Source organism: Panthera tigris, chromosome C1 (genome assembly GCF_018350195.1).
Source record: "Panthera tigris isolate Pti1 chromosome C1, P.tigris_Pti1_mat1.1, whole genome shotgun sequence".
NCBI classification, from domain to species: domain Eukaryota; kingdom Metazoa; phylum Chordata; class Mammalia; order Carnivora; family Felidae; genus Panthera; species Panthera tigris.
The window spans coordinates 18,922,174-18,947,501 of NC_056667.1; the positions used below are offsets into that span (position 1 = coordinate 18,922,174).

General features: G+C 55.2%; 1 protein-coding gene across 2 annotated transcripts; it reads left to right on the forward strand.

Annotated features, from left to right (window-relative positions):
- Positions 1-27: 27 nt before the first annotated feature.
- On the forward strand, positions 28-24,236 carry LDLRAP1 (low density lipoprotein receptor adaptor protein 1). Of its 2 annotated transcripts, none has more exons than XM_042995836.1 (9): positions 28-193; positions 9,471-9,613; positions 10,457-10,569; positions 12,482-12,596; positions 18,092-18,164; positions 18,558-18,644; positions 19,190-19,320; positions 20,783-20,814; positions 22,403-24,236. In XM_042995836.1, the coding sequence occupies exons 1-9, from the start codon at positions 106-108 to the stop codon at positions 22,545-22,547; spliced, it is 927 nt and encodes a 308-aa protein (XP_042851770.1). In that variant the 5' UTR covers positions 28-105; the 3' UTR covers positions 22,548-24,236. The 2 variants fall into 2 exon arrangements, with proteins under 2 accessions (XP_042851770.1, XP_042851769.1); XM_042995835.1 differs by having other exon boundaries at positions 20,780-20,814; positions 22,403-24,235.
- Positions 24,237-25,328: the final 1,092 nt, after the last annotated feature.

The following is a 25,328-nucleotide window of genomic DNA, read 5'->3' on the forward strand; positions in this document are numbered from 1 at the left end:
CGCGGCCCTCGCGCCGCGGGGGGAGGAGCGCGAAGCCCGCGCGCTGCGCGGCCCCGGCGGAAAGTTTTCCCTGACGGAGTTTTGGCGGCGGCGGCCGGAGCGGCCATGGACGCGCTCAAGTCCGCGGGGCGGGCGCTGATCCGGAGCCCCAGCCTCGCCAAGCAGAGCTGGGGGGGCGGCGGCCGGCATCGGAGTGAGTGTGTGCGCGTCCGCCGGGCCGGGCGGGGGCCGAGGTTGGCGGGGGGGGCTCGGGCCGCGCGGACCGGCCTCCCGCGGGTGCCGGGGACAGAGGCGCTGCCCGCCCGGTGCCCTGCGGCCCTGCCGGGTCCTGCGGGGTGGGGGGGGTCGCCCGGGGTCAAGTTGTGCTCCCACTCCTGTGCCCGCTCTGTGCGGCTGGGGAGGAGGGGCAGAAGCCGGGGGAGAGCGCGGAGCTCGGGATCCCCAGGTGCAAGCGGCAGTCGGAGGGGCCGCAGGTGAGGCGAAGAGACCTGCGCGACCTCCGGCACCTGACCCCCTCGCCGCCCGGGGCAGCTGAGGGGAGACCGGAGCTCAGCGTCGGTGCCTGGGGCAGGAGGAGTGGGCACCGGGGCTTAGGGGAGATGCCCGCACCCTGCGCCCCAGCCGCTGGGTGCGCGGCCGGCGGGCGGCCACGTGCCCCCTCCCCGCAGTCCAGCCCTTGAGGTCGTCTTTAGACGCCCAGAAACCGACTCAGGTGTGAGCGGGGGTTCGCAGGTACCTACTTGAGGTTGGGGGCGAGGCTCAGCCTGGGGTCTCAGGACGTAGCACACACCGAGCCGTCCAGACCCTTGCGTCCCCTCCTCTTCCCACGTTCTGGCTGGTTTTGAAACCTGTTTTCTCTCACACTTTCCCTCTCGGGCCTCCGAAGTCCCGCGGCGCCCAGGCGAATGGCAGGCTCGCCGCCACCCTCTCTCTCGGGGGCGTCTGGGAGGCCGGGAGGCCGTCCCCCACTCCTCTCCTCGTCTCGAATTACTCTCGGGGAACCCGTCACCTGGCACCTTCCCCTGAGGCCTGAGAAACCCAGCCCGAGTCCTTCTTTTCTGTCCAGGAGAAAGAGCGTGGGTTGCCTGGGGTCACACAGGCCTTCCCGGTAGATATGGAGCCAAAGCAGGACTTCCGTACCCTCCCGCCCTCCTGTCAAACACCTGGGCTTCTCCCTGCACCTAGAAACCACTGACAGTACAGTTGCACCCCACCCCGCTTCCTTTTCTTTCCAGGGCTCCGCCAGGGGAGCCCGAGTTCCCTCGAACCACGAGTGCCAGCGTGTCTGGGCCTAGAGAACCCGCCCTGCCCCTCCCTCTTGCCCCCACTCTGCGGTTCCAGTTGTGGCCACCCCCTAAACGGAGACTGGTGTTCAGAACATGGGCTGGTGACCGCTGGTAGGGGTAGGGTCAGAGACCCATTAGGGCTGGTCCGGGCCAGGCCAGGGATGCACCCTCTCCCACCCTTATTGGCCTCCCAAACAGCCCCTTTAAATATTTATGGGATTTGACTAGGACTTCTGAGAATAATGGTTTGTTTCAGCGGGGGAACCCTACAGTTTTTTTCCTGGGATGGGAGAGGGACGGGGTGCTGGGTAAGGGAAGAACACTTAGAGGCCTCTTTGATTCTGGGGAAAGGGGAGAGGTAGCCACCTTGGATGGTGGAAGAGAGTTTTTCCTGCTGCTCTGATCTTGGACAAGTCATTTTCCTTTCTGACTCTGTTTCTTCGCCTGCAAAATGGGGATGAAAATTCTAACCTGACAGGGGTGTTGAGAAAGTCACTGATAATGCTTCCTCCTGGCACCTAATTGGTGGTTTCCTTCTGTCCCACACTTGCCTTTCTTGTCATGTGGACCCTCAACAGGACTGTTGCTCTGGTGGAATAAGTTTTGGGGGCTCAGAGCCCATCTACACCTGCAGAGGAAAGGAGAGGAGAACTCCTGTCCCCTGCAGACCCCCAGAGTGCTGTTCTGAGCCTTCTGGACCCAGAATGATCTGGGTGGGATCTTCCCCTGTCCCCCGTTATTAAGTGTCAGTTTCCTTATCTGTAAATTGTCCATAACAGTAGTACCCAGCTGGGGTGTGTGTGTGTGTGTGTGTGTGTGTGTGTCTTAAATGAAATAGTGCTTGCCTGGAATGGCAAAAGAATTCAATAAAATAACAACAACTGCTTTTGTCACTTTATGTTTTACACAGTGTTTTTGCTTCTGTTATTTCATTCGCTCATGTCAGGTGATAGAGCAGGGATTCTTATCAGACATCCCCCGTCACCCCTGTCAGAGATAAAAAAAAAAAAGCAAAAAACCTGAGCCTCAGGCTCCAACACAGCTTCCTAGAGGCAGCCCTCCAAATTTCCCAGCCCAGGAGTCTTATCACTGTGCCTCCTGGGGCAGGTGCCACCCCAGGTTGTGCTGACAGTCTCTGAGAACAGTGGTGGCCACAGGGTAGAGAGGGAGGCTGTGGGGTGTGTCTGGGGTGGAGGTGCTGGGGTAGCCTGGCCTGGGGTGGTGTTCCAGACAGGCCCTGGGCCCATCCCTCAAGGCCAGAGCCCTGTGGTTGACTTTTGGGGCCAAACTGAAGCCAGTGGGGTTAAGGATAGACTTGACACCTGCTATCAGCTGTGACTTGCTCCTGCCCCCTCAAGATCCTCAGCTGGGATTAGCATGATCATTGTTTTATTTGTGGAGAAACTGAAGCCCAAAGAAGGGAGGCAGTTTGCTTGAGGTCCCAGCAAGCTAAAACCCCAGGCTTTTTTTTTTTTTTTTTTTTTTTTTTTTTTTTTTTTTTGCTGTGAACCTTATGGCCCTCTGTCTCCCAACTAGTCCTGAGTTTGAAGGAGAACTCTTCTTCTCCCACACATGGCCTTTTTCCCATCTCTTCGGGAGCGTTGAATATTTGATCTCAGTCCCTGGCCAGGGATTTTCCTTTCTTCCAGATGCCTGGAAAGGTGGCTTATCCTGGCCACACAATACCCTTTTTTCCAAGAGAGATCCTCTGACCCTCAGACTTGCTTCTTCATGGGTTGTGCCAGGCTTTCAGAGAACTCCAAACGCGGCACAGTTTCCAGTAAAGCTAGTTTATGGTAGTATGTGGGGGACAGAAGATCTGTTTGTACTTACTTGTAATATTTACAATAAAAGATATTATAAATAACCCCCCTAGTCATATTACTTATTGGTCACAGACTATGTGTCATGCACTGGTAGGTACTGGGGAGTCTGGTGAATAAGCCAGTCTGTTGGCCCATCGTGCTGCCGTCTGTTGGAGGAGGCAGACAGAATGACCAGGGTGCAAACGGAAGGTATGGTCATAAGTAGTGATGGCGCTATGAAGAAAGATCGAGGAACTGCAGAAACGGGGACAGCTTCCGTAGACTGGTATGACCACTCCGCTTCTTCTAGAAAGCAGATGCCGAGAGAAGGATCTGAGTGCGAGCCATCTATCTGGGAAGAGATCTCAAGAAATACCTTTAGGAGAAGTGAGAAGAGAGTCCAAAAAGTGGATAAGTCACCAGCGTGAGTGACTGGAGTGCCATCCTGTGGAGAGCTTTGGGAGGCAGTGGAGAATGTGCTCTTCGGGAACTCCATCCGAGGGGCAGTTCCCGGCAGGGGTGGGCACAGGGTGCTGGGGCTGGAAGCCCTTCATGCCCCAGGCTGCGTGGGCATTGGCACCTCCAGGAGCCAGAGAGAGCCGTAGGCAGAGAGGTGGCACGTCAGGTGACATGTGTGGAAACGGCACCCAGGGAGGGGGTAGAGGGGGGGCCCTGACGGTGTTAGTGCAGACAGGGGTGGCCTCTCCAAGACGGTGACTTGGAGCACACATGAGAATACAGGAGGGAGGAATCTGGGAATAGCATTCCAGCCAGAGGGAACAGCAGGGGCAGGGGACATTTAACTGGAGGCTGGGGCCCTGCTTCTCACAGGTCTGGTGGCCGAGGGAGGGACGTGTGCCTTGCAGGAGTCAGGTCACCCCTGCCCACTGAAGGGCACTCTGTCCAGGCAGCCGTGCAGGACACGATGCCCGCCCCTCTGACCTCTGCGTGGCCCGGGGAGGGAGGGGCTTGGTGGGCTGCAGGAGTGGGTGCACAGCACTGTGGGAGGCCAAGACCAGCTCTGTATTATGAGTCATGGCCAGACTCCTCTGAGCTGCTTTACCTGTGAAGTGGGAGTCCTGCATATCCTTGCCTCTCCTGACAAAATACTGCAGGTGGCTACGTGCACATCCAAGCTCTTTGCACTTGACCCGTGGTGATGACAGTAGCTCACACTTCAGTGGCCCTCGGTGTGTAGCAAGCACGATTCTAAGCCCACCTGGCATGTGAACTCATTTCATCCTCACAGCAACCCCACGGGGTGGACATGCTTCTTGTCCCAGTTTTTAAGTGAGGAAACTGAGGACCAGGGAGGCGGCGTGACTGAAGCCCACAGCCCATCTCCAGACCGCATGGTTTTAACCTTGACAGCATGCTTTTCTCTTACAGACTAAGGAGGTGCCTAGGAAGTGAGAGCTTGTGCCATTATCATTTAATAATTTTCTTTGGATAATCTTAACAACTTCTGAAATTTGCCTGGCACTTTTTACATGCTGAACCCGTTTCTAAATGATGCTCTTGAGGGACTGAACCCATTTGTCAGACAAGAAGGCTATGGCCTAGAGAAGCAACCGCATTCCAGGTCATGGCAGAGCTTGAGTCCCCTTCTGAGATGTCACTCTGTGGCTTCTGAGGCCATCTCCCCACCAGGCTGGAGGAGGCTGGAGGCCAAGGCCCTTCGAGATTTCCCCATGGCCCCTGGATTTGGCTGTAGCTCTGATGTTCCAGACACCAGCCAGGCTGGGTCTCCTGGGCAGCAAAAGGGGCACAGGGTCCCCTCGCCCAGCTCTGAATCCTGGGCAGGGGACCTTAATGAGGAAAGAGCACACGTTTGCAGCCGCAAGTAAAACTGGGCATATGGTCCATCCCCAGCCAACTCTGACAGCAGGGTCATCTGTAAAATTGCTAAGTTAAAATAGCACAGTCATTACCCACCACAGGGCCAAAAATAACCAGGACCGGAACAGGGCTGTGGACTCAGGCCTGTATTTGCCCAGGGGCCTCTGGGAGTTCTTCCTGAAGTCCCAGGCTCTTCCTAGGGAGGAGCATGTGGCCTCTAGTCTCTGGATGGTGAGCAGGCATGAATTGTGTTTGTTTTATCCAGTGCTCTTACGTGTTGGTTTCTTCAGGGAGGGTGTGGGAGACCTTATATTGAAAAGATGAATCAGGGGCGCCTGGGTGGCTCAGTCGGTTAAGCGTCCGACTTCAGCTCAGGTCACGATCTCGCAGTCCATGAGTTCGAGCCCCGCGTCGGGCTCTGGGCTGATGGCTCAGAGCCTGGAGCCTGCTTCCGATTCTGTGTCTCCCTCTCTCTCTGCCCCTCCCCCGTTCATGCTCTGTCTCTCTCTGTCTCAAAAATAAATAAAACGTTAAAAAAAAATTAAAAAAAAAAAGAAAAGAAAAGATGAGTCATACCTAGAGGTACAGGAGCCTAGGGGGCGCCTGGGGGGCTCAGTGGGTTGAACGTCAGACTTCAGCTCAGGTCATGATCTCATGGTTCATGAGTTCGAGCCCCGCATCGGGCTCTGTGCTGACAGCTCAGAGCCTGGAGCCTGCTTCTGATTCTGTGTCTCCCTGTCTCACTGCCCCTTCCCCGCTTGTGTTCTGTCTCTCTCTCTCTCTCAAAAATAAACATTCAAAAAAAAGACGTAGTACAGGAGCCGAAGCAGGGTTCCCTCCTTAGAGGGGAAGGAGGATCTTGCTGGGCCTGGGAGGGCAGCATAATGGGAACGGGGACAAGGACGAAGGAGAGCAAGCAACATTAGCCAGGAGTTCACCGTTTCCAGCTGCTGAGGGAGACAGACATGACTGGAAGTCTTTCAAGAAGGCAGATGGAAGACAGCTGCTGGCTATGGGTGATGTGGCTGTAGGAGGAGGACAAGGAAGTCCACGCTCGAGAGAGGCACAGGCAACCCACTGACAGGAGGGATGAGGCCCCATCAGGAGGTATGACCACGGGCAGGCCCTCTGCTAAGCGCATTACATTTAATAATTTCATTATTATTTCACCAGAGGGTGGAAACAGCAGCCCTGTGAGCTGGGGACTATTGTTACCCCCATTGTATGGATGAGAGAACTGAGGCTCAGGGAAGGGAATTAATTCGTTCAAGATCACTCAATGTCAGAACTGGGATTCTAGGATTAAGGCCTTTGCCCTTAAGGAAGGCTTCCTGGATGAGGGTGGATGCAAGGGGTTTCAATCAAACGAAGGGAAAGGCATTTCTGGTAGAAGGAACTTGAGCAAAGGCGTAGGAGTGGGAAAGTAAATGTTACATCAAGAGGAAGAAGTTCTACATGGTTGGAGCTTCCGTGTGTGTGTTCTGTGTTGGGTGTGCATGTGCCTGTCTGTGCACGCAGGGATATTGTGGGAGAGGAGACTGTGGGAGAGGAGACTGTCATTCCCCAGTAGTCATTGTGAGAATTGCCTGTAGTAGATTAGGAGCTTGGGGTGGGGGTGGGGGTGCAGGGGGAGAAAGCTCTGACTTGCTGTGTGATCTTGCACAAGTCCCATCCCTCTCTGGGCCTCAGCTTCATCATCTGTCATGTGAGGAGTTCTGGCAAAGGGTCTCCATGGCTGATGAGTGGCAACCAGTCTACTGGGGCCCTCCTCATGCAGGAGGCCATAGAATAGGGGAAGGGTCAGGCCAGGGAAGGAAGAATGCAGACTATGACAAACATTTCAGAGGTCAGGGAGGACTGGGGAATATTTTGACAGCAAAAAGGTCATCTGTGACCTTGGCAAGCTTTGACCCTTTGGAATGGAAGGAGCGGAAGTGGCTTTGGAGAGGGGCCAGGAAAGGCTGAGCCTGAGGAAATGGGAGAGTAGGGACATAAGAATGGGGGGAGCGAGGATGTTTGCTGTGGAGCAGGGGTGGATAGGCAGATGAACAAGGCCACCCCTGATTGATTAGTGTTGCCTGCCTGGAGCCTTGTATTGAGAAACAGTCCAAAGCCTGTAAATCAGAGGGAATAGAGCTGCAATTGATTGGCAATGTCTGCCAAGGACACTAGTGATAGGCATGGTGACATGTAGTTTGCCGTTCTTGCTTAGATGCATGTTGGGTTGAAAGTGCTGTTCTGAGTACCCACAGAGAGGAAGCCTAAGGAATTAGGAATTGTGGGAGGAAATATCTCTGGCTCTAGGAACTTCCTCCTAACCTTTTGCTAAAATGAAGGTAGTTTGCCTCATGGGAAGTTAGTATCGGCTAATGGTCAGGAGCTTGAACTTGAGAGTCAACCATTGTGACAAATTACTCGTCCTCTGAGCCTCCCTTTCCTCTGTGAAACCGGAATGAAAGAATGCCTGCTTGCAAGGCAGCTGTGAATGTTAGAAGTAATGGTAGGAGCTGCTTTGTTATTATTGTTGCCTGTGTTACTTGATAGTTCTGTTCTGCGCTGACGATGTGGTGGTTTTCTTGGTTTCTTTAAGAACAAGTCTCGGGTCTGAGTTGCTCCAGGGCCCCCGTCACCCAACGCAGGACTGGGACACCTCAGGGACTTTCTGATTCTTTTTTGGAAGATCAAATGAAATAGGCCTCATGGTTGATACAGCAGAGGATAAGGTCACTTTGGGGGCTTCTCAGCAGGGACTGGGCCTCGTGTTGGGGTGGTGGCCCAAGTGCACAGGTTGGAGGGCAGTGGGCCAGGGCCCAGAGCTGAGGGTGGCCCTGCAGGCCTGAAAGAAGACTTGGAGTTGTCCAGGTCATTTCTTCGCTCAGCAAATACGGAGTGCCAGCTGCATGCCAGGCTCTGGATGACCAGTCAGCAAGTCCCTGCTCACCTGGGTCTCAAATAGGGGGACTGGGTATACCTGTACCCTCCCTCAACACACATGGATTCTTTTTCATGAGGAAGCAGTCTCGGAAAGGGACAGTGGCCTGCTCAAATCAAACCCAGAGAGATATGGGTATACAAGGCTCCGTCTGGCTGGTGGAGAAGGAGGCAGAGCCCCTGGAGGACTAGAACTCCAGGACGGTTGTTGTAAGGAGCAGCATGGGCCCAGACAGGGTAGAGGGCCCAGTGCTTCCAGCTGGGCCCATAGCACAGGAAGCCCGGAACCTGCTGTGCTTTGTAGGTGGGGCCCACTGCCCTGGCACCAGCGATGCCCAGTCCTGAGCTTTCTTCCTATGGCTCTTCCTTCAGAGCCACTGAGGGCCCCTGGAAGAGCGGGGAGGGCACAGGATTGTCCTAGCTCCTCTCCCAAAAAGTAGTCCAGAGAAGCTGGCCCTGGCCATCTCTGTGGTGGACCCTGGAAACTGATTCCTATCTGGATCCTGCCCTGTCCTAGATTGTGTGTGAGCTGAAGAGCTCACAGTTTTCTCATTTGTAAAATGGGTAAAATCATAATACCTCCTCCATTGCAGCATCAGAGATGCTGACTGACAGGATCGTGGAGTGTTCATTCGTCCTGCTGATTGGGCTTGGAAAGATTCCTAGAAACCTCCTTCCTCTTCTGTCCTCATTACTTCCCTGCTGAGTGATCTCGTGCCTCTGGGCCTGAGCTGCTAAGGAAGAACCCTGGGGATGGTCCAAACCACTCATGAAGACCACACTTGCCCTCCTGTTCCTCTGTCTGACCAGGGTCCTCTCTCACATGAGTAGGGCTATGTAGGGGCTTTTCCAGTTCTCGCTCCCAGTCTGTTCCCCTACCCAGTGAGCTGGCCTCACCCCGGCCTTTTCCAACCTTCCTGACCTCAGTTGTGGGTAGAGTTTTCAGAGGACCCCTCCCATGTGCCCTGCTCTGGACTTGAACCCGGGTTTGCTGATTCAGGCAGCCTTCATACAATGTCATTTGAGATATCACCCCCTCCCCACCACAACCGCACCTCTCTTCCTCTCTGTGGCTATGCAGAGCAGGCTGGGGCCATGGAACCACCCAGGTTTGAGTTCTGTTCTGACTCCGGCCCTTTACTCACTGTACGTGGACTTTGTCTGATGACTTTGCCTCGCTGAGCCTCAGTTTCCTAATCTGTAAGGTGAGGATAAAATCCATCTCACAGGATTGTATGAAAGATTCAGGAAGAAAATAGCATAGTTTGCTCTCAGCAAGTTTGTGTTAAAGAGTTTGAACTTGAAAATACGGGTTCCGATTTTGGCTCTTGTACTTGCTGGCTCAGTGGACTCGGTTGGGTGATTTCACCTCCCTGGGCCTCAGTGTCTTTGTAAGTGGGTATGATAAAAGTGTCCTACCTCATAGGTTGTCCTAAGGATTAATGAGAATATTTTACGTAAGACTTCTTGCCACGGTGCTTGGTGGGTTATTCCTTTATTATAGATAAAAAGTAATGATAGATGGACGACCCCAGTGCGCCTTGCTAGGTCTTCCTAGGAAATGCGGGCCGGGAGGACAGGGTCTGAGGCCTGTCCCCGTCCTGCCCAGAGCTGCCAGAGAACTGGACGGACACTCGGGAGACACTGCTCGAGGGGATGCTCTTCAGCCTCAAGTACCTGGGCATGACGCTGGTGGAGCAGCCCAAGGGCGAGGAGCTGTCGGCTGCTGCCGTCAAGAGGATTGTGGCCACGGTGAGCCCCGATCAGGGTGGGGGAGCCGTGAGCCAAGGGCCAGCTTCTTCCTGGGGTGCCACTCATCCCCTGCTCATTCCCCTGATTGGATGCGTCTGAGCTGTTCTTGCCCTGAGTCCCCTTGCATCTGGCCTAGGGACTCTGGTAGACAGGAGCCACTGGGCTTGTGGGGTCAGGGTCAGTGTCCTCCTCTCCCGTTGTTGTGGCCATGGCCCCTCCTAGTCTCCCCTCCCCCCAACTCGGGTCCCCTGCCTGAGGGTTAGTGACTTAGTGCAAGGAGTAGTGGGGAGGTTGCTGTCACCCAACCACTTGCCCTGTGGCCCGAGGGACAGGGTAGCCCACCAGAGACCAGATCTCCCCACTCCCTTACTCCCCCTCCTGAGTAAACGTGGCCTAGAAATGCTCTTCCCTTGGTGGTCTCAGACCCCTCAGCTCAGACCCTCACAGGTGCAGTGGGTAGAGTGGAGAGTCCCCAGGAGTGATCCTGCTGGGTTGAGATAGCCCACTCAGCACTCAGAGCCTGAAGTCCCTCCTAGCTGTATGTCCTTGGGCAGGTCCCTTGACCTCTCTGAGTTCATTTATTTCCTCCTCGGTGGGGAGCTCTGTTGCCTATAAGATGACTCAAGTTCCAGTGTCTGGCAGACAGTGGGTACTTAATGAACAGCAGTTGTCCCTGTGTTTAGTAGAAGAGAGCATTGTTGACTAATGTCTTCCCCGGTTTGTCTGCTGTCTCTGAGACCTCACACGGGCCTCAGGTCTGGGACTTAGACCAGCTAGGTGTAGCCCATAAGAGCAGCTCCCAAGTGAGGCAGGCAGGCTTCTCTGACCCATGTCTGCCCCAAGGCAAAGGCCAGCGGGAAGAAGCTGCAGAAAGTGACTCTCAAGGTGTCACCACGGGGGATTATCCTGACCGACAACATCACCAACCAGCTCATTGAGAACGTGTCCATTTACAGGTATGCTCAGCATTGGCCACCCTCGCTCTGTGCCTTGGGGCGGTGGGTGGGGTGCCCTTCCTGCATCCATGCACCAGCACTTTCTGTCTGGGTGAACTTGGAGCCTCAGTTTCCTTGTGTGTATGTGGGGGAGGAGCCAGATCCCACCTCCCAGTGCTGTTAGGAAGTGCTGTGTACCCAGCCCCTGGCTCACAGCGGGTGCTCGGTTAAAAGGCAGCTGCTGCTGTCATTATTGCTGGTTGCAGCAGGCAGCTGAGGCCTAGCCAGGGCCAGGACCCTCCTCCCCACTCCCCTTCCGCAAGCATGCTGCTGAGTCAGGCTTGGAGCAGAGGGCTGTGGAGTCGCTGCCCTTCTCCTTCCGCTGTGAATATAGCCGCTCAGCTCTGGACATCTGGCCAGGCATTCAGGGAGGCCTCAAGGCAGAGTCCAAGGCCAGAGTATAAATGGTATGGGGGCAGGGGGGGTGGCCATTCTCAAGGAGACAGAGCCTAGCCCTTGGAACCTCAAGCTCTTCCCACTCCCTCTCTTGGCTGATCAGTTGTAGGATTTCAGCCCTGGAAGGGACAGTCCATTTTATAGATGGAGAAGCTGAGGCCCAGGGAATTGCCCAGGGCCCCACGGTGAGGTAGTAGCTGAGCTGGGAGCATCGAGGCTGGAGCTCTGTCCGGCAGGCACCCAGCTGCCAGGCATTCCTCCATCTTGCTTTGTCTCCAAGCAGGTGGTTCCATCCGCTGGAGCATAAGCAGTGTTGGGGGCGTTGAGGGTGGGGGTGTGTTGGAGGGTGTGGCTTTAGAGTTTCTGGCTGGTGTCTTCCTCTCACCGTTCTGACTCTGCTTGCCTCCTTTAACCAGGGGAGGCCTCAGCCTCTGCCCTCAAGGAGGGAATGGAGGGGAAGAAATAGGAGATTAGAGTGTTTCCCAAGAGGGCAGAGAAGAAGGGGCCTGTCTGAGGAAACCTGGGAAGGCCTCCCAGGGGAGGTGGCAGGAAGCTTGATCCCCTGAGATAAAGAAGAGGGAGCTGCTGGCCTGGGGGTCTTAATGGTGCTGATCCCCATGTCCATGTCTGATTAAAGCTGGGGCTACACTGGGGAAAGAGTCTGCTGAGCTCCTGTCCCACCTCTGGGCTGCCAGTTCCTCTCAGATTGAGATTCTCAGGATGAGCAGCCAGCAGGGAGGCAGCAGACTGGGGGTGGGGGGAGGGCATGTTTTCCAAGAGGAGGGAGCTGCTCTGTGTTCCTCCTGGACCCAGTGGGGCTCCTGGTCTGGCCGTCTTCACTCACCCTCGTGCTACTCCCAGCTCCGGGAGAATTTGCCAGCAGTCTCAGTCACCCTGGGAGAGAGGACCTAGAACTCCTCCGACCTCTGGGCAGGAGAGGAGGCCTGGTGCGGGGCATCAGTGGGCGGGGAAGTGTCCAGCTTCCCCTTCCCTGTCTAGTCAGCCCAAGCCCTGAAGGATTCCAGCCTCTGGAATCCTCAGGTGAATGCACATCTCAGCTCTGCCGCTAGCTTGGTGGTCTGAGACCGTAAGCTTCAGTTTTCTCATCTGAAAAGTGGGAATAATAATGGAGCCCATCTCGGGCAGCTCTGAGAATTAAATGAAGTGAGATCTAGAAAGAAGGGCTTAGCTATTACCATTTTGAGGTGTGGCTCAGTGGGGGGCGGTGGGGGGAGGTGCCCTCAGTCTTTCCTTCTGCTCCTTCCTGCCTAGCGTGGGTACCCCCCCCCGCCGCCCCCCGATGCCATCAATGGCCCAGAATGCCAGGCCCAGAGGTCAAGGCCACATCTCCTGAGTTTTACCTTCAGGGAGTGGGATAGCAGGCTCTGGGGGACTCAGGGGAGATGCCCTATGGGGCATCCCGGGTGTGGTCAGGCCCCATGCCGGGATTTGGTGACACTTCGCACTTGCCTTTCAGGATCTCCTACTGCACAGCAGACAAGATGCACGACAAAGTGTTTGCGTACATCGCACAGAGCCAGCACAACGAGAATCTCGAGTGCCATGCCTTCCTCTGCACCAAGCGGAAAATGGTCAGTGCGGAGAGGCTGGGCCTAGGCAGGCTTTAGCTTTGCCTTGGCAGCCCTGCCCTTGGGGGCTCTGTGTGGTAGGGGAGGCAGGACCCAAAGATGGCATCACTTAACAGGAAGTGTGAAATCCCCGGGGACCCCAAGACGATGCTGAGAGCACTGAGTAAGGCCACAGCCCTGTCAGAGCGGGCTGCCCTAGGCGGTCAGCCTGGCCTGTGGGTGGTGACAGGCCCGTGGCCCCAGTGAGTGCCCTGGCGCCTTCCTCTCTGTAACATGAGTGATTGGATTTGAGATTTGGGTGGGGGCGGTCTGTAGTATGGTCTGGGGGTGCAGGGTCTTGTAGGAATTAGTCCTTGGGGAATGGTGATCAGAGGGTCCCGGGAATGGCAAAGGGACCTGGCTTGCTGTAGCCAGAGTGGGGAGGGAAATGGCTATTTTTCGCATCTGCGATGTGTCTCTTTCAGTGGTAGGCTTTAAGGGATCTTTTTGTTTAACCCTCTGTGAGGTGGCGGCTGTTACTGTCTTTATTGTTTTTATCTTTAATGAGGAAGCAGACTCACAGAGGTCAGCTGTTGCTGAAGATGACACAACCAGCTGGGCAGAGTGAGGGTTCAAACCCATGTTCTTCCCCTCCCGGCGCGACCGTGAGGAGCCACGAGCTCCCTGCCCCAGTTTCCAGGCTACTCCCTGGCCGTGTCCGGCTGAGATGGGTGGGGCCTCAGTGGTCTCTGGGCATTTGTCTTGAACTTTGGGACAAGCAGCCAGGCTGTGTCCACCTTTGGTGTTGGGGCTTTCGTTTTGGAGGCCCCTGAGGTCTGAGCATCTGCTCTGTGAGGAGGTTCCTGACATTTACTCGTTGAGTGTTGGCCTCCGTTGACCTCTGTGTACAGAGTCCAGAGCCCCAGTCCCCATGCCCAGTGGTCCTTGGAGCCAAGGAGACGGGATCCTCTCCCCTACCCCTCTCATCCAGGACTCGTCAAGGACATCACAGTCTTTAAGTGCCCCTCAGGCTTCCTGCTCTGCATCAGGGCCTGCTTGAGATATAGTATTAGTTTCCTATTGCTGTTGTGAGAAGTCACAAACTTAGTGGTTTAAAACAACCTGGATTTATTCTGCTACAGTTCTGGAGGTCAGAAGTCTTAAGTGGGTCGGCAGGGTTGTGTTCCTTTTGGAGGCTCTAGGGAAGAACACACTTCCTTGCCTTTTTTAGTCTCTAGAGGCCACCATTCCTTGGTTCCGGGCCCCTTCTCCAACCTGAGAGCCAGCGGTGAAGCCCCTTCCAGTCTCCCTCCTGCTTCCATTGTCACATTGCCGTTTCTAGCTCTGACCCTCCTGCCTCCCTCTTACAAGGCCCCTTGCGATTGGGCCCTCTAGGGAATCCAGGATAATCCCCCTCCATCTCAAAGTCCTCCACTCAGTCACACCTGTAAAGTCCCTTTTGTGGTGCCAGGTAGCACTCAGAGGTTCCAGGGATTAGACATGGACATCTTTTGGGGCTGTGATTCACAGGTCTCGTGTAGGGAGCACTATGGGACAAGACCGATTAGGGTCTGATCCTGGCTGATGTGCTGTGTGACTGTGGATAAGACCCTGCCCTTCTGTGGGCTGCCCGCCCATCAGCAGAATGAAGAGGTCACCTCAGTGACCTCCAGGATTGTTCTGAAAGGCCCCTTTCTTTTGTGCACCTTGTTTCTTTCCTGCAGACTCAGTGTCGCCAGACACTCACCCGAGGCCTCGTGATGCCCCAGGTCCCTGAGCTACAGTGGCTTCTCCCATGACAGCCTTGTTGTCACAGTGACTCTTGGCTTTGTCTCTTATGAGGCCACACTGACTTAAAAATACAGGCTCATTACGTCTCCATTGTTTGTCTCTTCCTCTCCACTGACCAGAGCAGGCACTGGGCTGGGGCAGCTGGCCCACGGCCACTGCTGCAGAATGTGGACCCTGGTGCGGAGGGGCTCTGAGCTGCAGAGGCTTCCTCTGGGAAGGGAAGGTCGGAGGCAAAAGAAAGCGGATGCTGGCCCAGCGGCTCAAGGGAGGCCTGCCCTCGGGCCAGAGGACTTTAGACAGGCCTGAACAAAATCACCCTGCCCCAGGCCAAGAGGCCAGTTATTGAGGAAAACAGCCTACCCGCTGCTTGGTGCTGACAACACCGCCCTGATCCGGCAGAGGGAACGGCTCCTGCGGGCCGCCTGGGCCCAGGCTCTTCACTTTTCCCGGCACGTTGTCCTCTGTGCCAGGGGCTGACTGGCTCGATCACAGCGTACCCATCCTTCCCCAGCTGGCCTTCCCCCTTCAGGGAGCCTCGGGGAAGCCCCTCAGCCCGCCCAGCCCAGGGCAGTGTACAGGCCACCTGATGCAGACGCGGTGTTCTTGTGCCCCTCCTAAGGCCCCAGCCGAGCGCAAGCTGGCAGGAGCCTGGCCACGTTGGAAATGCTGAGATTCTCAGGGCTTAGTGGACACATCTGAGAAGGAGGCAGAGGTGAAACGAGGGCCTCAGGTTCTGCAGCCCACCTGCTGACAAGCGTCACTTGTCACTCCACAGACGGCACTGCTGCCTGGCCCGGGGCTGAGCCCTGTGGTGGGCACTGGGGCCCCAGGGGATCGGCCATGGAGACACCAACAAGATGGTTGGGGGGGAAGAGCCAGGATTCAGTAACTGGGGGGCGTGGCTCTAGGGTGGAGGTTCTTAAGTCTCACTGGAGGTCCCTAAGACTTCCCAGAGCAGGAGACATTTTGAATCGAGCTTTGAGAGCTGAGTAATGAGTGGGAGTTTGCCGGCCAAGAGAAGGGGGGTCAGGGTGGTGAAAGGCCGCGTGCACCCCAGCACAGGAAGCAGCATGTGCAAAGACAGGTGCAGAATTAAATGGTAGGATTGGTGGGTGAAGACTCTCATGTCACTGGAGCTGGGGTGTGGCAAAGCAGAGGCAGCCCGCCAGGGGGAACTTGAATTTGGATGCTGACATAGCCCTCATTGCTTTTGGCCGGCAGCCCACAGTCTCCACCTCCCCACTCTTTCTCGCCTGGCTGCCTGCATGAGTGAGAAGCTGTGGCCACCCGGGGTCGGGGGAAGGGGTTCCTTTCTGGGTCACCCACCGGTTCAGCTTAGCTCGGGCAGCATGCCACCAGGCCTCCCTCTCCCGGTGACTGCTGTTAGGCACGGCCAGGATGAGTTTCTCTACAAGGAAATGTTTCCATCTGCCCGGCTGGGAGGCCTCGGCCAGCACTGCAGCCTGTCTCTGGGTTCTGAAGTGAAGGTGGGGTTAGGGCTTCAGTGGGGGACCCAGGAATACAGTGCAGGTGGACTGACAGCAAGCAAGGTGACACCCCCTGATTCTACCCCGAGCAGGCGGGGGGCAGAGCTGCTCTCCCTCACGTGGGCACTGGCATTCCTCGGGTAATCCTTTTGTGCAGGATTTATGCTTCTGGGGCAGCAGGGCCATAAGGGACACGTGGCCCGACTTGGTGGGAGTACCAGGCTAGGATCTGGGATCCTGGGGGGTCCTGAGCTAGATAGACCTGGCCCCTTGAAGGAGCTAACAGCCTGGTTACTGGGAACGAGACAGGGACATGAAACACTGGGTGTTAGAACCCAGTCCTGGTGAGAAGAATGCCACAGGCCAGAGGCATTCTGAGGAGGGCTGGGCTCACAGCCTGTGGAGTGAGGGAAGGCAGGCCTCCCGGGGGTTGGGGGGTGGGCAGGCCCTAGCAGTCCTTTCTTGTAATGCTGCCCCAGAGAGCCGGGCCCACCCCGCTCCCAGTCCCTGCCCAGCCTGGGCTTGCAGCCACCTGCACACATGTGCATCTCGGGTTATATTTGGTTTACTTACAGCTCAGGATTTCGGGGCAAAAGGGCGGGGATGTATGCAAATGAACAAGTTGATTTATGCAAAAACAGTATCAGGTTTGTGCCCGCAGATATCCTGGAGGCAAAAATTGGGGTGTTTCCATCTCCCTGCCACCTTAGGTGACCAGCCCTTTCCTGGGTGTATAGTGATTTGACTCTGGCTGCTAATCAGCCCATATTTTTAGTTCATGGGCAATTCTCAATGGTAACTGGGTCTATTAAACTTGATTCAGACGTGACAGCTTAAATTGTAAACAGCTGTGAAGAGTTTCATACTTAATTACCATATTTAGGTTTTTGCCATAAAGCGCCAGTACTTCCATCAAAAATGTAAATGACGGAGACATTCAAATGAGATTTTATACTTCGTGAAGTTTAATTGGCATGGATCAGTCAGCTTGTTTAAGGATTTTAAATTAAAAAAAAAAAAAAAGCGTTTTGAAGGCAAGTAGCCACAGCTTCATTTCTCAATTAAACCAAGTTGTCTGGTGGATGGTATGAGAGTGGGTCTGAGACTGGTTAGGCCTGAACTTGTGCACTTGAAAGAATCTGGTGCTTTCTTCCCTAGGCCCAGGCTGTCAGACAGAAACTAGATGCCGCTTCCGGCTACAGCTGAGCTCTGGGGCTCCCGCTCCCAGAAGCCAGACTGTGATTAACCCTGAACTGGAAGCAGAGAGAGGAAGGGGCTGAGATGAATGCGGGCTGGGGCAGGTCCTGGCCAAGCGAGGCCTCAGGAGGCCTGCCCCTTGGGCAGATGGAGTGCAGCCAGCCTGTTGCACCTCTGGAGGGCTTTGGCCTGCTCTGGGGATCAGGGGTGTTTAGACTAGATTCTTGCCCTTGGGCAGCGGCCCAGATAGGGTGACACAGGCATGTGAACTGGTGACACTTCCATATGCATGATGCCAGAGAAAGGTAGGTGGAGCTGTGGGGCACCAGTGCTGGTGACCTGAGAGAGCTGGTGACGTCTGAGTCGGGTTCGAAGGGGTGGATGGGAGTTCCTCAGGGGTGAAAGGCCAAGATGTGGCCCCCTCTTACAGGTATATGGCGCTGAATGGTTTTGGTACCCTGACACAGGTACACATTGACATTTTGCTCCTGTCAGGCAATGTACAAGCCTCCTCCTCCCTTTTTTGGGATCCAGTTGTAAGTCCCTCCAACCCAGCATAGGGCTAACCAGAGTGTAACCTTTGCTTCTGACTGTGGCTCATTCAGGCAGTGACTGGGCCCTTTCCAGTTCTGGCTTTTCTGTTCTCTAATTTCAAGGACTCAGTTTCTGTGTGAAGTCCTCAGGTAATTAGGGAGGGCTCTTGGAGGAAGTAAGCCTCCTAGTTAATTGAATATAGGGAAGCCCAAAGGGAAGGGGAAAAGGTGGAGGTGAGCAGTCGTTGCAAAGGTTGGGAATGGAATAGAGGTGGGAGCCGTGGCTGGGCTACAGGTGCTGAACCTGGGGCCCCCAGCTGCCTGGAGTGGTTCTGGCCTCATTACACCCCAGGCTGCTTTGGTGACCTGGGCGGGGCCAGGACTCTGCTTTTGCCTGTCTGGAAGTTCAGAGCCTTGAAGGAGCGGAGCCTCAGCCTCCGGGCCTACATTTCTCACTTGCTGTTACCTGCCTGACCTGTACCCCTCCCCCACCCCGCTTCCTGTTTTTCAGGCCCAGGCTGTCACCCTCACAGTAGCCCAGGCCTTCAAAGTTGCCTTTGAGTTTTGGCAGGTGTCCAAGGAAGGTGAGCCTTGTTCAGGGACACTGTGGTGGGTGGGGGTGGAGCTGGGGAAGCTGACAGAGTAGAGAGGAGTTGGCGGGAGGGGGGGAGGGGGTGGGGTGGGTGGTAAAGTCCCTGGAGTCCAGGCCTGACTCTCCACTTCATCAGCTGCCTGGTTGGTGACTTCGGACAGGTCCCTTCACCTCTGTGAGTCCCTGCTCCCCCTGTGAAGAAATGGGAACAGCTTCCCCCCCCCCCCCCCCCCCGCCCCCAGGGTGATTGTGAGGATTAAGTCTACAGAGTTTCTCTCCTCTCTGCTGGAGATCTAATGCCTGCCCCCTGAGAGTGGCCGCAGACCTCCCCTGCCCAGCGAGTGCTGGGAGTGGGGCTCCAACGCCCTGTGCCTTGGTCCCACAGAGAAGGAGAAGAGGGAGAAAGCCAGCCAAGAAGGAGGGGACGTCCTGGGTGGGGGCCTCCGTGACAACACCCCATCGTTGAAGAGCTGTGAGTCCTGGGCAGGGGGTGGGGCCAGAATCAGCTGCATGTCTCTGGGTCTGCCCTTCATCCTGAGGGCCCCCCTCCCTCCTGGGCTGGGGCAAACCCTTGGTTTTTTATTTGTGTTTTATTGTTAAATAAATAATACATGTTCATTATAGATAAATTAGAACATGTTGTTAGAAGGGAAGATTGCTCATTTTGGTGCATGTTCTTGCAAATATGTTCCTGTGCAGCTATATAAATGTATGTATACATCTCTCTGTATACATTTAACATCTTATTATGTGATCGCTTAAAAAAAACTTAACACCTGTTGCGAATGTAAAAGTTTCAACCTAAAATGTTAGTTGGGTAGAGGTTCTCACCGTCCAGCTGCTTCGGGAGGTGCCCAGGTGGGGCTCTGGGTGGTCTGCTTGACAGGCCTGGGAAGGCCATGCCTGAGGAGGGAGTCAAGACCACAACAGCCCAGGAGGCTCCAGGATCGGGCTGGGAGATGGGGCTTGGAAACAGGCGGTTCCTCCCACTGACACACCTGACTGGACCCCTCATAGTGGTTGCCACTGGGAACCTGCTGGACTTGGAAGAGACGGCCAAGGCCCCGCTGTCCACAGTCAGCGCTAATACCACTAACATGGATGAGGCACCGAGGCCTCAAGCCTTGAACAATAGCAGCGTTGTCTGGGTGAGTGGTCATGTGGCCTGGGGACCCCATAGGGATCTCACAGCGAGCCTCAGCCTGATCCTGGTTGAGGCCTAAGGCTGCTCCAGGACCTGGGCCCTGGCACGCATGACTTCAGTCCTCTGGGCGGGCCAGACCCAGCCCAGCAGCGCCCAGGCCCAGGGTGGGGGGCAAACAATGTCCCCTTTGAACTCGGGGCTGCCTCCCCAGCAGGCTTGGCTCCCAGCACAGCTGTCTCCTCACAATGGCCGGCCTCTTGGTCTGAGCGTCCATAGTCGGCCCACCACAGGACCAGCTAAAGGCTCCCTTGTTCTTGGTGTGGGCACAGTTTGCTCCTGACCCCCGTCCCCGCCCCACCATCTAAAGGAGGAGTCTGAGGCCTGGCGGTCAGCAGTTGGCCTCTGACTCGCTCTGTGACTCCAGGCAAGCCCCCTGACCTCTCTGTGTCTCAACTTTTTCATCCCTTCAATAAAGATGATGACCTCTGCCTGCAGAGTCTCCCAGAGGAACCTGGGTTGTTTTTTTTTTTTTATCAAAAGTGAAAAATTTTTTTCGTCTGAAAATAATTTTAGAACTACAAAAAAGTTGTAAAAATAGTACAAAACATTCCTGTTCACCCTTCATCCAAATTCTCCAAATGTCAGCATCTAACATCACTGCGTTACAGTGATCAAAATCATTAACATCAATCTGATAGTGTTACGTAATCTACAGGCCATAGTCACATTTCTCTACGTGTCCCCCCCCCCCCACCGCCTCCCCGTGTCCTTTTCCTCATCTAGAATCCATTGCAGAATCGTTATTTTGTCATGTCTGTTTAATTTTAAAGAATCTGGAATGTTGGCAGACTTGAAAACTCATATCCTGGTCCCTGTTGGGGGCCACCTGTAGGCACCGCGAACCTGTTCTCTGCTGCCTGGGATCCACCCTTGGCACCCACCCATCCACTCAGGGAGGCTGCAGGGAGCCCTTGCCAGTGTTTTCCCACCTAGGCTCTGGGATTCCTGCCATCATTTAATCCCTCATGAGCTTGGAATTCTGGCATGGCTCTTGGAAGTGGATGAAAGCAAGAACACCGTCTTCCCTACCCTCTTGCTCTTGGAACTTGAAAGCCATAGACCTCATCCAATCCAACCCACTCATTTTACGGAAGGAAAAGCTGAGTCCCAAAGAGGAGCTGCAACTTGCCCAAGGTGTCACTCGACTAGTGGCAGAGCTGGGAATTGTACCCACCCAATTGTGCTCTTTTTCCTGTTCCGCATCCCGGGTTTGAGTCCCTGGGTTGAGATGCACGTGGCAGTCGCCAGGTGGGGGGTCTGCCTGTGCCTCTTTCCCCAGGCACCCGCCAGACCCCTATGCTTGTGTCCAGAGTCCCTGTGGCTTATCCAGGGCTGGGACACCCTGGCTGTGAGCATGTGTTCCCCCACTGAGGGTTCATATCTCCTGCTTTGTTTTCTCCAAGGAGCTGGATGACGGCCTGGATGAAGCATTTTCAAGGTAACGTTAGCTGGGCTCCTCGTGCTGGGGAAGGAGGTGTGGGCTGCTCTCCGGGGTCCTTTGCCTGTCTGAGAACATGAACTCTGATCTTCTCCAGAGCAAAAATCTCAACTCGGATACTTCCAGGGATGGGGAACTCACTATCCGGGGTTGCCCGTGTCTGCTAAAAAGCTCCTGCTATTGAATCAAAAGCTATTCCTTGTGGCTTCTCTACCACAGCCTGAGCTGAACTGAACTGAACTGAACACTCCGCAGCTCAGGCTGATTTCCTCGCCCTGCACCTGGTGTAGCCTTCAGAACCTGGCTTTTTGCAGGCTTTGTTCCCTCCAGAGGTTCTGCAGTTGTGGAAAGGGGCAGGGAGGGGGCAATGCTTAATTAAGCCCGTAGAGCGATACACAGAGGAGGGATGTCAGGCACAGCAAGGAGGTATTTTGGTCTTGCCTGAGGGTGGTGGCATTTCCCCATCTTCCCAGGGGCCCTCCCTGTAGCCATGACTACCTTCAGCTTGGGGACATGGCACTGAGAAGGCTGGGCTGAAGAGAGGCCTGGGCAGCTCAGGGTTCTGAGCACTGGGCCTGGGCAGTCAGGACCCCCTGTCTCCCTGGGGACCCTGGGCAGCCCCCTGCAGCCCTCTGCTTCCTCCCCAGCCCCTTCCTGCTGGAGCCTGGTAGATACCCCTCGGCGCAGCCCAGGGAAGAGTGGGGGGGGGGGGTCAGCACGGTTGGCCCTTTCGTGGAGGCAAAGGCATTCTTTTCACTGTCCTCCCTGCTTCACTAACTTCACTAACTGACTGCAACCCCCTCATTTTAAGAAAATCTTCCATTCGCTTTTTCCAGATTACTTAAGTATCATGTGCCCTTTATTAACAACCTCAAAAATCAGCAGAGCATTAAACAGGAAAGAACACCATCCTATAATCCCACAGCCCAGACTTTTGGGCTTAATTCACGCTAATCCTATACATATACACTTTTTTTTTCTTTTTCTTTTTTCTTTTTTCTTTTTTTTTTTTTGGCTTTGATCAGCTCATGGTATTTGCATTTGGGGATCCCGATTTTCACCTAACGTTGACATACCAGGAGTGTTTCCCCAGGCTGTTAACAACTCCTTGTAAACACCTCATTTGTTCACTACTCCCTCATGTGCTTCTAAGGACCTGAGTCGTAATTTACTTAACTCCCCCCTGTTCTTTGGATGTTTGGGTTCTCTTCCTTTTTAAGTCTGTGTTTTGAACAGCACTGTATTGAACACAGTTCTAGCCAGTAGTCTCCTAGTTGAACCGCCTCCGTCCCGCACATGCCCCTCACTGACCTCGCCAGCACGGCCCTTCCCTGCCCTTTCCTGGTGGAGCCAGGGGTGTGGAGCCCCTCTCTCCGTGGCGGGAATGCCACTGCCCCCCCAGTGTTCTGAGCCATTAGCCCTCAAGGGTAGACTCCGGTCAGAGGCTCCACCTCTCCTGACATCCTGGGGTTTCCCTTCTGGCCCCGGTGTCCTGGCCTTCTCCCATCCCTGCCCTCTCACTCTGACCCTGGCTCAGGCCCCGCCAGCCCCTTCGGGGACCCTCGGCTCACACAGCTCTGCCTTCCAGGCTTGCCCAGTCTCGGACGAACCCTCAGGTCCTGGACACTGGATTGACAGCACAGGACATCCATTACGCCCAGTGCCTCTCACCTGTCGACTGGGACAAGCCTGACAGCGGCGGCGCCGAGCAGGATGACCTCTTCAGCTTCTGAGGTCCCGGGGCTGGCGGGACACGTGACAGACCAAAGCCTCTTGTGGCGGGGGTGGGGGGGGCAGCTCCAGGGCCCCCAACCACCCTCTTCCGGTTGGCAGCACCGTTGGCCTGCAAATCAAAGCCGCGTCCGGTCAAGCAGGGGGAAAGGAAAAGTTGTTTTTTTTTTTTTTTTTTGTCACACTCTTATCCTAAGAACTGAAGGATGCCTTGAATATTTATTCAGCGACTCCTGGTTCACCTCAGAAGCCAGTTTTGCATCAGGCACAAGAGCAGTGTTTTAACCAGCTTTTTGCCCTGTCCTGAGAAAGCTCTGCTCTGCTGTGGGTATCAGGACGGTGACCAAAGCATTTCTTGTCCCTTCTCTTTTTCTAAGGACCCAAATTTCCCTGGAGGCGTCCCCACGCCTTACAGAAAGCTGTCATCTTTGAGCACAGGAGGGCCCTGTGGCTTCAGGGGAGCCCCGAGTCTTGTGCCGGGGCCCCAGCAGGTGTGGGCCTGAGCCCCTGGCCCCCCCGGGCTCTGAGAGACAGAGGGGCAGCCCCTGACCAAAGACAACGCGTAGCTGGCACTTTAAAGCACACACGGCAGGTGTGGCCCCCAGGGGCTCCTCGATGGTGCTGTTGGCATAGAGCTTTCTGTCTGGCTGCCCGTAGGTTCCCAGGGTCTGACTGCAACAGTGGAAATCATCTCTGTGTGACTGCCCTGTCGGCGTCCCCCGCCCCACCCCCCCGTCGATGAGCGTGTGCCCACTCTCCTGTTTCCTCTGAGCCCCAAGTCCCCATGCTCCCTGGGACAGTGCGTGGAGCCCAACACCTAGACTTGGTCAGGACTATCTGGTCGCCGTTTTACAGGCAAGGAAATGGGCCCCAAACGTGGAAGGGGTGGAGCGCACACTAGAACCAGATCCCATGCCAAAGTTGCCTTCTCACCCTCCCTTCTCCCAGCTTGCACCTCCTTTCTGGTTTTGTTGTCCTCCCAGGAACCAAAAACCCCAGCTATTTTCTGACCAAAATGTGTTTCATAACAAACCATCTGGTGCCTTTCCACACAGAACTGGCTTGAGCCTTCGTGCCCTGCTAGCTGTCTGGCTGCCGACTTCCGTGCTAATGGAAGTACTGATGCTAATTTGGAGGGTGAAACAAAACCAAACTCTGGAAGCGTCACCCTCTTCCTGACTCTCACCCCTGGGTCGGGACATGTCAGCAGCAGTCTGTCCTCAGTCTCCCTTCCTCCCCCCTCCCCCCCCCCCACCACGTCACCCCTCGGGGCACCCATCAGAGGTGCCTCCCAGGCCTGGCTTTGCTAAGCTCAAGTCGCTGATCACAGTTGGAGCAGGTTTCACCAGCCCAGGAGACACACACACCATTTCTCAGAATCTGCTTGTCCAAGCACTTGAATCAGCACAAAGACAGAAGGGCCTGGGCAAGGAGTGGGGTGGCGTTTGTAGAGTCTATCAGAATATGGGATCATTTCTTTCCCTGCCCAGCTCTTGCACCTTGCTGCCCACCCCAGACCTCCTTGGTATTGGCCCCTGGATTTGTTACGCAGCAGCACGTGTTGGGCCTGACAAGCTGTCCCTGGCAGGAGGATCTGGGAGCCCCGAGAGGCCATGCTTGTGTGTGTGTGTGTGTGTGTGTGTGTGTGTGTGTGTGTGTGTGTGTGTGTATCTGGGAGCCCCAAGAGAGGCCATGCTTTTGTGTGTGTGTGTGTGTGTGTGTGTGTGTGTGTGTGTGTGTGAGAGAGAGAGAGACAGACAGACAGACAGACAGACAGACAGACACTTGACCTTCACAGTGGTCTTTGGCTGATAAGCCTTTGGGTATGCTCCAGTGTGTCTGCAGATAAGTCTTATGCTTTACTTTGTGTTGCTGTTAAAGTTGTTCTAAAGAGGAAAAGAATAAGTAATAAAGGTTCTCTTTTTGAAAGACAAAGAGCACTTGCAGGGAGCGGCCTGGGGCCCTGTGGGAGCGTGGTTGGTTTGGCAGTTCCTGGTTTTAGTGGTTATAACAGCAGTGACCACAGGCCGAGATGTGGTGGTGGGGAGTGCTCTGTGGTCCCCTGGTGGAAGCCCAGCTGGGAGCCCCTTTTCACCCAGCAGATGTGGGGTGTGGTGAGGTCGTCCCTGGATAGCTCAGAGAGGCCACACCAGTGATCCAGGGCCACAGAGACCTAGGTCAGGGCGTCCTGGTCAGGGGTCTATGAACCCATCGAATGTGCATATGATCACGTATGTGTCCACATGTGCGCTTTTCTTGGGGAGGATGACCATCGTTTCCATCTCATTCTCACGTGGGTCCGTGACATTCATTCATTCGATGGACTCTTGCTAAACACCAACTGGGCTTGGGGCTCCGTGCTGGGGCTGGCAGTCCAGACAGGGTCCAAACGGACTCCAGAGGTGTGGCTTTGGTGTGACTAGGGACCAGGGTGGAGGACAGTGGAAAGTGTCTAGCTCAGGCTGTGACATTGGATCAGTCACTTCTTTCCTGAGCCTCAGTTCCCTCTTTGGGAAGAGGGTTCAACAAGCTCCATGCCCCCCACCCTCCCTGGGTTTTGTGAGACTCGGGGGGGACCATTATGTCATTGTGGCTACTGAGACGGCTCAAAGCTCATTCAGAGCAAAAGGCATTTGGACCAAATACATTTAAGCAGGCTGCACACCCAGTGTGGAGCTTGACCTGGGGCTTCAGCCCATGACCCAGAGATCAAGACTCGATGCAGGGCTTGAACTTGCGACCCTGAGGTCAAAGCCTGAGCTGACACCAAGAGTCGGAATCTG